At 43.4% G+C, this 13,239-nt stretch overlaps 1 protein-coding gene across 1 annotated transcript in view; it reads left to right on the top strand.

Moving 5' to 3' along the window:
• Window positions 1–6,352: 6,352 nt before the first annotated feature.
• CAPN8 (calpain 8) overlaps window positions 6,353–13,239 on the top strand; it is a 135,580-nt gene continuing 128,693 nt past the window's right edge. Inside the window, exons 1-2 of the mRNA XM_030195968.1 lie at window positions 6,353–6,609; window positions 12,957–13,026. Of these exons, the coding sequence (XP_030051828.1) occupies window positions 6,373–6,609; window positions 12,957–13,026 (307 nt within the window). The 5' untranslated portion in view covers window positions 6,353–6,372. The remainder of the gene's footprint in view (window positions 6,610–12,956; window positions 13,027–13,239) is intronic.

The following is a 13,239-nucleotide window of genomic DNA, read 5'->3' on the forward strand; positions in this document are numbered from 1 at the left end:
GCCCAGGGATTTTCAACCCAGTTCTCAGGACACACCCTGCCAGTCAGGTTATCAGGATACCCACAATGAATACCCTTGAGATAAATTTGCATGCACTGCCTCCATTGTATGCAAATCTATCTCATGCATAATCATTGTAAATATCTTGTAAACCTGACTGGCTGGGTGTGTCCCAAACACTGACTTAAGAACCCCTGGAGTAGCATAATAGAGCAGCAAGCTGAGAACCATAACAGAGAGCTAGAGGTTGCAAATTCAAATCCCACTATAGCTGTTTGTAATTTTTTTTTCTTTTAAGTGTGAGCCCTCCAGAGACAGAAAAATGCCTACAGTGACTTCTTTTTGCTGTAACCTGGACTAGAGAATGACACGGGGATGGGGACTCATAGTAAACTGCGGTAAACCCAAGGTAATTGAAAACAATTTGGAGCATTTACTGTGGGTGCAAAAGCAAAACTTTTTACCACCTCACGGGAACAGTGAAAAACATTGCTCCTGCGGTAAAAAAAAAAACACGGTTACTGCTCCATGGGTCAAGAATCTCTGTGTCTTCCTCCCCTCCCCTCCGTATGGTATCTTTTCCTTATGGAGCTGCCCACAGTGATCCCCACAGGCCTGCCCCAGGGCTTTCCCTTTGCCGGGTCCCACCTTCTGATGTAACTTCCTTTCACAAAAACAGGAAGTTGCATCAAAAGGTGGGACCTGGCAAAGAGAAGGCTCTAGAGGAGGCCTGTGAGGATCATTGTCGGCAGATCCATAAGTTGGAGATAATCGCGGCAGGAGAGGCAGAGGAAGACAAAGTGCCAGTCCTGCGGGGAAGGGAGGGGGCGCTGAAGGGAACAGAAAGAGGTGATGGACCTGCAGGGGGGGGGGTTGGAGCTGAAGGGAAGGGAGAGAGTTACTGGAGCTGCAAGGGGGGTGGACTGTGAGGGGGAGGGAGGGAAGGAAAGGAGAGAGTGCTAGACTCATGGGGGGCTGGATGGAAGGGAGAGAGGCACTAGACCCATTGGGGGGGGGGCTAGAGGGAAGGGATAAGGGTGCTGAACCCATAGGGGATGGGTTAGAGGGGAGAGAGGTGCTGAACACTTGGAGAGCTGTTGGGGGAAGGGAGAGAAGTACTGGACCTACAGAAGGAGATGGGAGATGGGAAGGGAAGGGAAGGGAAGGGAAGGGAAGGGGAGATGCTGAATCAAGCGAATGAAGGAAGAGGGAGTGAAATACTTAACACACAGCAGAGGGAGGAAGGGAAGAGAGGGAGAGAGACACATTAGTGTGGAGGAGGAAGAGAGGGGAGAAGGTGGACACAGGGAGGTATGCAGAAACAGAGGAGATATGATAGGCATGGAGGAGAGCATAGGGACAGGAATATAAAAGGGAGATGCTGCATGCGGATGGTATATGGACACAGAGGGATAATGCCAGATATGGAATGGGGTATATGGACACAGAGGGAAGATGCTAGACATGGGGGAGAATAGGAACACAGAAGGGAGATGCTGGTCTTGGGGGGCATAGGGACACAGAGGAGTAATGCTGGACACAGGGGGAGGGGATAGGGACATAGAGTGGTGGTGAAGACTGCAGGGAGATGGGCAGAGAGATGTTGGACAGGGAAGTATAGAGGGCACAGAGAAGTGAGATGCTGAACATTAGGAAAGATAGGTACACAGAGATGGAAGATGGATGGTGAGCATGGAGAAAGAAGAAATATCAAATGAGTAGGAGACCCTGGTGAGTATTAAGAGAAGACAGAGGGAAACAGAAACCAGAGCCTAAGACCAACATGATATGAAAAATGAAATGACCAGACAACAAAAGGTAGAAAAAAAATTTGTGATTAGAATATGTCAGATTTGAAATGTGCATCCTGCCAGAGCTGGTGTTAGACATGGCTGGGGCCCAGGACAGAAATTTGGGAGGGGACCCCAAAGCACATTACCAGGCCATGCCTTCTTCAGCTTCCAGTAGGCTTAGGGCTCTTTCTGGCCAGGGGGAAGTTGCCCTAGTTGCACACCTCTAACACTATCCCTGGCATGTGTGATCTTTATATTTTGCACAGTATAGCAGGAAATGCATCTTCTATTTCTTTGGTGTTGTACTAAGGATGCTAGGCTGCGTAGAGAGGGGCATAACCAGCAGGAGGTGTTGATGCCCCTCTAGAAGTCGTTGGTGAGGCCCCACTTGGAGTATTGTGTTCAGTTTTGGAGGCCGTATCTTGCTAAAGATGGAATAAGACTGGAAGCGGTGCAAAGAAAAGATATGAAAATGGTATGGGATTTGCGTTGCAAACCGTATGACTTGCTGACCAGAACATGTATACCTTGGAGGAAAGGAGAAACAGGGGTAATATGATACAGATGTTCACATATTTGAAAGGTATTAATCTGCAAATGAACCTTTTCTGGAGACGGGAAGGTGGTAGAACTAGAGGACATGAATTGAGGTTGAAGGGGGGCAGACTCAGGACTAATGTCAGGAAGTATTTTTTCACGGAGAGGGTGGTGGATATGTGGAATGCCCTCCCGCGGGCGGTGGTGGAGATGAAAACGGTAATGGAATTCAAACATGCATGGGATAAACACAAAGGAATCCTGTTTAGAAGGAATGGTTCCGTGGAATCTTAGCGGAGATTGGGTGGCGACGCCGGTAATTGGAAACAAAACGGGAGCTGGGCAGACTTATACGGTCTACGCCCTGATCGTGACTGAATAGATAGGGATGGGCTGGAGTGTAAATTTTAAGGGGCTTTGATGTTAACTTCAGAACTTAGTACACGAACAGTACTGGGCAGACTTCTATGGTCTGTGCCCTGAGAAAGGCAAAGGACAAATCAAACTCGGGTATACATATAAAGTATCACATACCATGTAAAATGAGTTTATCTTGTTGGGCAGACTGGATGGACAGTACAGGTCTTTATCTGCCGTCATTTACTATGTTACTACATGCAAGGTGTGGCTTCTTGGGATTTTGATGTAATTTATGTTTATCATTTTTGGCTGGCTATTATGTATTTAGTGCTAGCCCGATTACCCCCTACTGTCTCTCGAGAGTTCTACGGTCAGCCTTCGATTCCCACCTTACTGTCCCTCCAGTTCTCTGTGCAAGACTAAACTCTACCCCACATTCAGCCTTCTTTTGCCTCGCTCCTTTTTCTGTGGAACTCTCTTCCTACAGACCTGAAATCAGAGTTTTTGTACCCTTGCTTTCGTTGTCTCCTTAAGGCCCACTTATTCTCTGTAGCATTTAATGACCCTTCCTCAACTTTTACCTGCACAGTGGGAGTGCCCGGCTCCCTGAACCCAGTGGATTATCAACTTCTCTTGCATTCTCTCCCCTCCAATGCCTCCTCTTGCAGTTTTCCCTGTCCTTTAATTTCTATGGAGTTCCTTTCTTTCTGTTCGTTAGTAGTGTATACTGCTTTTATTCTTATACTGAAAGGTGGTATATTAAGAGGGTATTTTACTAAGGTGTGTTCACGTTTTTGGCTCATGCTAACGCCCACAATTTTAGCACGTGCTAAAAATGTGAAAGAACCTTAGTAAAAGACGCCCTAAAAGTGCCTTAATAAACATAAACATTTGTGTTCTGTATGTTTGACCGAGGTATTCTGATAGCATAAATTTTCTATGTAGTATTTTGTAGTAATTTGGCTTGTTCAGTTTTCCCGATAGTGCAGAGGATATTTGTGAGGGGCGAGGAGAGACAGGGGTTTTGTCGATCCTTGTTCTATATTGTTTGTAATTTATAAAAACCACAGTTGTACAGAATATTGTTCCTTTTTATACTTTAATAAAATGATTAACATAGGCATTCGCACCGTCTCCTTTCTACAAACATTTATCCACCATACGTGAATAATAGAAATAACATCAAAATTTCTATTACATCAAAACATGAATTAATTAAATTTCACCAATAAATGAACATCCATAAACCGTTTTTTTAACTAGACGGTAACATACTAGTCAAATTGTTAGTATACTTCACTCCTCCCCATTTCTAGTCTGCGGTAATGCAAGACTGAAAGTTAATTTCAATCGCTTTCAGCATCAGCAACTTTACCCTGTAATCATGGCGGTGTCGCACGTGCTTGCAGTAACTATTACATTAATAGTACATATTCTCACCAAATACCAAACCGACCTATAAAGCTGCGACAAACAAATACCCATCAACTTTAACACCAACCAATAACACTATCCCTAAGAGGAGGGAGGGCAGGAATTTTAATGAAATATTTTTAAAATACAGAAAAATTAAAGATGCCGCTCTCCTCTTCAATCCCGATGCGGACAGCTCACGTCTAGAATGACGTGCTCTTTCCTGTCCGAGCTCAATAAATCCTGCCCACCAATCACCTTTCTGGCTGCCCTGAACCTTCCCCGTCCACATCTGTGTAATCATTAAATGCAAAGACAAAGTATTAATATAAGGGGAAGGGGCTCAGCCATGTTATTATATCCTACCTCTTATAGAGGTGGGCAATTTAAACATAAAATCATAACTGTTCGAGGCTTGCGAAGGTGGAGACAGGGACAGAGTTTACGGAGATGGGGCAGGGGTGGGGACAGCATTCGCAGGGACTGGGCGGGGATGAGGACAAACTTTGTCCCCATGTCATTCAAGTACCAGGTCTAAATACAGACATATATCTTTTTGGACATGGCGGTCCCTTTCCCTTCTGTAATCGAATTGGACGTCCATCTTTTGGCTCCTGTTATAAACAGCCCCCAGATAACCTGAGAACTTATACAAAAAAAATAAGAACTTATAAAACCAGATTTGGTAAAACTAACAGATCTTAATTAATTTATTATTTCAAAATACACCTTTGCAAAGATGGTTGTCTCTAGAAGCAAGAGGCACACCCCTTCTTAATGTTTACAGGTTTTGTACCCTTTCTTTTTAGCTACATTAAGTATCTGCCCCTAAGTTTTTCATTGGATATTGATCACATTTACCAACCCCTAATACATCATTGTTAATTATCATATGACAGCCCTCTAAAAATTTTCCATCACCCGAGCAGCTGAGCCCTTATCCATTGTTAGTTCTGCTTGGTCTGCATTTTTGTATCTTTAAACCTTTATGTGAGAGCTTTGCATAGTTCATCACATGGCATATTCCATCTTCCCCTTTGTACATAGTCTTACAGCTTCATGGTCTCATGCTTAGATACAGTGTTGTTTCAGCTCTTTGGCTTTCTTACCCCTCCTTTCTTCTCTCACTCTCTCTCTCTCTCTCTCTCTGTCTCAGCACTTTTATCACTTTGCACACATTACTTTAAACTAAGAGTTTCTTTTGTTAATGATTTTAAAAAGCTATAATATGGTGGTTTCTGTTAGGAAGGGCCTACAGAAGTATAGTCCATCCCTAAAGAGTTCCTTTCTATCAGGGCATAAGTTATCTTTGCAATTATGCTAAATGAAAAAGCAATATATTTACATATTTCTCACACTTCTACCTAGCCCAACCCAATACACACCCAGGCCACGCTCACTTGTCATATGGATATATTGCAGTTTTAAACGTCCATATCCTGGCTTTATAAAATTAGAATTTGGACATTCATGCAGTATGAAAATGCTGGTTTTCAGTTGTCCAAAACAGGAATAGAGCATCTAAAATGACCACCATAGAACGTAGAGGATGATAGCAGGAAAAGACCAATTGTTTTTATAAATTTGTCCAGTCTGTGCCATATTTCACTATTTCCTTCTTTTGATTTTATGCCTGACTTGTACACTAACGGTGCCAGTAGGCAGTTAGCCCTGAGGAAAGGGTAATTATCAGCGCTAATGCTGGCTTTACCAGGACACTGCAGGCCTCAGGTTCAGAGGTGGAAATTTCTTTTCCAGCCTTTAGCCAGCATGAGCCCCCTGAACATCTCTGTGTTAGACTGAAGGAAAATGTGGAAGAAGGAGGGAAAAGAGGCTATAATCAGATAAGTATACATGCTCATAACAAAACAGGATTCACATTTTGCACAATTAATGGATTTATTTCTCATGTTTCAGCATAACTTGTCCCAAATAAATACTTCTTCCATCATAAATGTATGTTCTTTCGTAAACCACTTAATTATGTCAATTAAGTGGTATATATGTTTTCAAAATCAATCATCAATGCTTATCCATTTCCAAGGGCTTATTCACAGTGAGCTCCTGGCTTTCCCTTGTCTTATGTACATATTTACATTTAGTATGCTAATCTGTTTTACTGGGTCTCCTCCCAGGAAACACAAAAATGTAGATTTCTCAGGCTGCATCAAGATAAGGCTGCTAGCTTCACGCCCCCTGAGCAGGTATTTATACAGTGATCTGCCCTCTCCTTTGCTCTGTGGCGAGAAGGCTCCAGGTGTTCCTAACCATGGCAAGCATCACAGCTAAACTGGTGAAGGACAGAGCAGCGAGCGAAGGGCTGGGTACCAAATCCAATGCCATCAAGTACTTAAACCAGGATTTTGAGGTGCTGAGGAAGCAATGCCTGCAGTCCAGGACCTTGTTCAAGGATGAGGAGTTCCCCGCTTGCCCTTCTGCCATTGGCTATCAGAAGCTGGGACCGAACTCGCCTAGTACACAGGGTATCGTCTGGAAGCGGCCTACGGTAGGAAATTTTTATTCTGTGATGCTAGGGATTAGCAGTGCAGAGGTTAATAGCTAACGCCATATCCCTTGAAGAGGCTTAGCCAGTCTTGGTTTTATGCCATTCCGTCTTTAGATTTGTACTCGTAGTTTAACAAAAAATACCTAAATAAATACATTAAAATGAGGACAAGTCTGTAGAGTTACTGTCCCAGGGAGGTGTGAGGGCTTGGGGGGACACTAAGCCACCAGGGCCTTGTTGTTGGAGGGGGGTCCGGGGGTCCCATGGACTCCCAGCCCCTGTGTTTAACAAGTCCGGGCTTTTGTCAAGCAAATGCAGGTTGTGTCTGAGCGCATGCTCGGGCACAATCCTCCCGCACAGTACCCCTATGATCAGAGCTAATAGCATGATTAAATTTGCATGCTATTAGCTCTGATCATAAGGGCGGTATATCCCCGAGCTGTTCAGGCGCTAATTTTAGAGTGCTATTTGGAACAGCTGAAGAAAGAGGTTTCTGTAGTGATGAGCTTCTAATGCCACGTAGGCCCCTTATTCTGCTGTGACCAGAGATGACAGACCTATGTGGCTTCCAAGGATCACGTTTGAATATTCATTTCAAATCAAGCTATTTCTTTCGAAGTAGCATGTTTAAAGGACACATGAACAAATTTTACACACACAAAGAAAGCTTTGGGGGCAGGTGGCATGCATTGCTTGTCCTGTCACTAGACCTGGGCTGGGTAGATGAAATCACTTTCACTGTTTGCTATGGGTGGGAAGTACCTTGCATGGGTTTACATATCTACTGGGAGAAGAGCCAGTTACCAGCCCAGTCCTGTATAATCCTGAACTTAGCAGGTGATACTGCCAGCCGGCCTCTCTTGTTATCTGAGTGTCACTGTTGATAAGATGTGGCAGCCAAATATGGGATAAGTGTCGGTGTTATATAGACACTACCAACACCAGGCATTTTATTACTGTAAAAGAAACAGTGCCATAGGGTAAATTTAAACCACTGTTCTGTGCTTGCACTCTTGCGTTGATACTGTATGTTGTTTATAGTTTGGGGGAGGGGCAGGGGAGAGGGTGATTGACAACTAATCAGGAAATTTGGGGCTTATCATGTCTGACATTGTCTACTTAACTTTTTCATTATTTTGACTGGGTAATGCTGCCATAAGTTTGCAGGATGGAAAGATAATTATTTTTCTTAGATGTATGTTTAGATTATTGATGTTATTGTGATTGCATTTTTTTGTGTGTTTAATTACTTTGTAAACTACTTTGGGTTGAACTTTGGTTTAAGGAAGGCAATATATGAGCATAATGTAATATAACAAAATATCTCTCGGAGAGCTGTTGGCAGCAGCAGATTTTATTTATTTATTTTATTTCATTTGATATACCACTAATTGCCATATGACAGCTAAGCAGTTAACAATAACAGCTCAAGAGGTGCACAAAGATGCAAAGCAGGATGGGAAACAGTCTGCATTAGGAAGGAAAAGCGTGAGTAAAAAGACAAGATTTTAAAACTCTAAAGGCAGGAGGAGGAAGATGAAGACGGGACTGCTGAGAGGAGCATAGAGGTGGGGGCAGAGACGATTTCTCTTCTGGTCTCTGCCAACTCCTACTATCCAATTAAATTTCTGCTGCTTGCTTTCAAAAAGTGCTTCATTTTCTTTCCCAAAGGAAGTTTAACCCAGAACTCTCTTCTGTTCGGCAGTGGTCATTCTGTTATGCATTGACATCCCCATATTCTCTGACCAGAGAAGTAGTATAGAAATGTGTTAAAACAAATAAAATGCATATTACATAAGCAGGGCTTTTTTTCAGGGGGTACTTGGGGGTACTGAGTACCGGCACCTTTTCCATTTTCTGCTAAAATTGACCCATGGACCCCAAATTTTAATGAAAGAGCTCAGGCCCTACACACCAATTCTGCCTTGTCATAGATTCTGTGACTGGTTGCAGGGGGCCTGGCTATTGTGGGGAGGGTCCCTCAGTGATTACCCCCACCCCTGAAGGGTGGCCTAGCATTTGAGTACCAGCACCTTTTTCGCTCGAAAAAATGCACTGCATATAAGTTGTCCGTCTTAGCTCAGTTCCTCCGGCATGTGCATTTTTAGGTGCACTAAATTACATCTTGTGGCTAAAGCCCAAGAATTGGGTCAGCCTATTTTTCCAAGGGTAGACAGGCTGCCATTTTGTTACTGTGATCTAGGCTGATAGCTTTCCCACCATATTAGGAACAATGCGAAATACCCCATTATTTCTGATCATACTTTGCTGCATTTATTTGTTGATATGGATTGAGGTGGGTGAATATTTTATATTTAAGAAAATACCTGCTAGCTGCAGATATCAGGAAATCTGATTCTGCTGAAGTGCTGAATGAAGCTTCAGTGATTTCTGTAAAAATGTATTTATCTGGATTTAGCTCAAACCTTTCTCAGTAGTACTTCAAGGCAAGTTACATTCAGGTACAGTAAGTATTTTCCTGTCCCTCAATTTAACTTTGTACCTGAAGCAATGGAGTGTGAAGTGATTTGTTCAAGGTCACAAGGAGGATCCGTGAGAGAAGCAGAATTTGAACCTTGACTTCATTGCCCACTGCTCTAACCACTAGGCTATTCCTCCACCCCTAAATGTTTGGAAATACTTCTTTATAAATGTGGAAAATCTCTGAATTTCAGGCATGGATAGATTAAGGGCACCTTTCACTAAATGGCGGTAAAGGGGGCCCTGTGGTAGCATCAGTGTGCAGATTTCCTGCTCGCCAAGGCCCTCTTTTACCACGCCCAGTAAAAGAATATTTCTGGGTGGGGACAGAAATGACTGTGCGGTAAGTGAAACATTTGCCGTGCGACCATTTCCTGAAGAAGCCCTTACCGCCTTTAGGGCTCCCACAGTAGCCCGGCGGTAACAGGGCAGCGCGCCCCACCACACAAAAATAATTTTAAAAAGGCCCAGGAAATGGCACGCGCTGGAGGCTGGAACTACTTTTGGATTGCTGCAGTAGCCCTACTGCAGTGTCGTAAAAGGGCCCCTCAGTTCATTCATGGGACACTAAACACGCAGATATCTAACAGAAAATTAGAGGGTAGATTTTCAATTGGGCACCAAATGCGTACCTTTTAGCCCACACAGATCAGCCCAGTGTTCAACACAAAGCACCAGTGCAGTTTGAAGACTGGGTACCTATGCAGATAGAAAAAACATGTGCAGTTTAGCTCCTCTGAAATTAAAGTGTTCGGCGTTTACATTTTTGTATAGGTAAAATATGTATTTTTTAATCCACATCAAATCAAATGTTTCTCATTGTACAGCGAAAGTCGATAATACTTGAAATAAGTCAACAAAATTTTATATAAAGGAGGAAATGCTATAAATGGCGCTCAACATTTGTTGCTGGAAAAAATCATCACTGAACTATATTCTATAACAGGCGTTCCAGGATCCCCACCCTTTATATATAGCGCTCAACTTTGGGCATGAAGAGTTACACCAACTATCACCAGGAGTAAATCCTGGTGTGCCAGCTGGCCACAGATCCCACAAATTTTATAACGCTGTGTGCATTTTAAGGGAACACCCATGGCCACACCCCCTTTGTAGATCCATGCAGAACACTTATACGCTATGGTATAAATGGGTGTGAAAGTGTGTTTTCATATGGAGCTGCTGTGTCTGCCCCATTTTTGCACCTTGCAGCAGATAGAATGCTTTTTGTTTTGCACCAAAAATTTGGCATAGATGTAGCACCTAACATCTGGCACCATACATAGAATTTCCCCCATAATGTACAACTCATATATAGCATTTCAGTCAAGAAAAATATATTATTATTATTATTATTATTTGTAGCATTTGTATCCCACATTTTCCCACCAATTTGCAGGCTCAATGTGGCGGTTGCCATTTCCGGGTAACAGAATATATCCCTTCCCCCTCCCCCATTCCCTTTAATCTCATTTTACAAAAAATCTCTGGGGCAATTTCTCCAAATGGGTTAGTGTTACGCATATCATGATGAATGAACCTCGCTCCTAAGCCTAGGCACGTGCAGCATGATCCCAGTCTCTCAAATTTACTGCTAATGCTCGCCGTAGTACTTGCATTGGGCCAATGAGATTCTTCTTTCTGGCACTCATAAGTGTATAGGCAACTTATCAAGGTGTGCTTGGAAGTTTTTGTTGATCAAACCTTTGGCTTCCAAAACAATGGGAAATATTTCTGTATCTCTCAGCCACATTTTCTTGGTCTTTGACTGCATTTCTTGGTACTTGAGGATCTTTCCTCTCTCCATGTGATTCACCAGGTAGTCGCTTGGCACTGACGCCTCTATAATCAATGCCATTCTGGTGTTTTTCTCTTTTACTACTATAACTAGTTTTCTTGCATCCAGCTTTTTTTCTTATCAGTCAGGATGGGGATGTCCCAGGTGGAATAAAAAATGAAAAATAAATGGTGGTAACCATACAAACACCCAATGTATGAATAAATCAAGTGACAGTATTGCGCGTCAACATTTTAAAATTTTTTCTAGATTTTCAGTTGTTTATTAAAAGGAGGAAAAGCCTCAGTAGTCAAAGGTAATTGCCATAGGCTGGGCATAATTAATAGGACCCACTTCAATTTCACAAGCCAGGCTCCCTGAAGAAGAAGGGTTACCTTTGAAAGCTAATCAAAAGATATATTAAGGTAGTCAATAAAAAAAGGTATTTTCTTTTCTCTGTTTTGATTTATTTCTATTTATTACCTTTAAAAGTGGACTAAGAAGGCTACCACATCACTTTACTCAAGCCTAGTCTATAAAATTTAGGCGTACTTTAGAGAATGCGCCTAGACTTATTTTTTTTTACCATGTGCCATATATAGAATCTAGCCCATAGTGTTGAGTGAACTTTCAATTAACATGTTTCACACACACTTTGTAGACTTCCCATTAGATTGTGAAGGAAGTGTAACTGTCCAGCTCATTTTCGAAAGTGATCGCCGGCCATTTTCCAACACAAATTGAGAGATGGTCGGCGATCTCGCAAAGGCGGCCAAATCGGTATAATCGAAAGCCACTATTTTGACACCATCGCCGCTTTCCCGTTGCACAGCCGGCGAAAGTTCAAGGGGGCGTGTTGGCAGCGACGCGAAGGCGGGACATGGGCAGGCATGGGCGGGGTTACGAAATGGCTGGCTTTAGGCCATAATGGAAAAAAAAACCCGGCGATGAAGAGCATTTGGCCGCTTTTACTTGGTCCCTTTTTTTTCAGGTCCAAGGTTCAAAAAGGTGGCCGAACTGACCACATGACCACCGGAAGGAATCGGGGATGACCTCCCCGTACTCCCCCAGTGGTCACCAACCCCCCTCCCAGCATAAAAACAGGTTACAAATACTTTTTTGCCAGCCTCTATGCCAGCCTCAAATGCCGTACCCACCTCCATGACAGCAGAATGTGTTCTGTCCTCCGACAGCCTTTGCCTGCTTGTGATGTGGCTCTGGGGTGAATGTGGCACCTTTTCTGTTATTTGCACTGCAGAGTCACATCAGCAATGCATTGTGGTGGGTATAGGTATTGGTAGGCTCTGCTTTTCCCCCTGCTTACTGGGTCAGAGTGTGCCCTGTTTTGTTTCCTGTTGTAGTCCATGCGGTAGTGGCCATTTTTGTAAGACAGTTTTAGATCCCTTTCCTGTGTTACCCACATCAGAGAACGTAGTTCTTACCTTGAATGGTGCTGAAAGAGGGCATTGTACACCATTGTGCCAGCTCTGACCTACTGCTGATCTTAGTACCAGGGGACTCTTTGCCAGTGGGGCACAACCTCTGATCTGCAGTTAACTGTGAGTAAACGTGGTTATTTCAAGAAAGGACTTTTTCAGAGAGATTAGTCTTCAGGTGTGAACTGGTGTGCCAAAGTTATACAGCAGCAATAAGTCCAAGAGGCTCTATGCAGGTCCCTGGAGCAGTTTTAGTGGGTGCAGTACATTTGTAGGTAGTGGGTTTTGGTGGGGGGCTGGTTGGGGGGCTCAGCTCCCAAAGTAAGGGAGCTGTGCATGTGGGAGCTTTTCTGAAGTCCACCACAGTGACCCCTAGGGAGCCCGGTTGGTGTCCTGGCATGTCAGGGGGGGCCAGTGCACTAAAAATGCTGGCTCCTCCCATGGCCAAATGCCTTGAATTATTGCCGTTCGATTATTCCCCTTTGTATTACTTAAAGGCAAGTCTTTGAAAATTCCTTCATGTTTTGATGGCCATTCTTGTTGTTTCTTTACCATTTGTATGACTTCTAGTGTAGGCATCTGTAAACAAGTAGTCAGATTCTGCAGCTGTTACCAATTGATCTGATCTATGTGCTTTTTCTAATTTTGTCCAGGATCTGTGTGCCAACCCTCAGTTTATTGTGGGGGGAGCGACTCGTACAGACATTCGACAGGGGGAGCTGGGTAAGTTCCTATGAGAATCTTATTTGTTGGAAAGTGCTAAAATTGCCAGTGTGAAAATCTGCACTGTAGAAAGAGATGAAGATGTCTGAATCCTCTGTGAACCTGAACTTTGAATCACATTCAAAAGTCGAGCTTCTTCGCCTCCATCTTTGCACTTAAGAGGAAAAATAGGACTTGTCACCCTGACTCTAATGTCCCCATGGTTACCTGGCA

This window comes from Microcaecilia unicolor, chromosome 3 (assembly GCF_901765095.1).
Source record: "Microcaecilia unicolor chromosome 3, aMicUni1.1, whole genome shotgun sequence".
Taxonomy (NCBI): domain Eukaryota; kingdom Metazoa; phylum Chordata; class Amphibia; order Gymnophiona; family Siphonopidae; genus Microcaecilia; species Microcaecilia unicolor.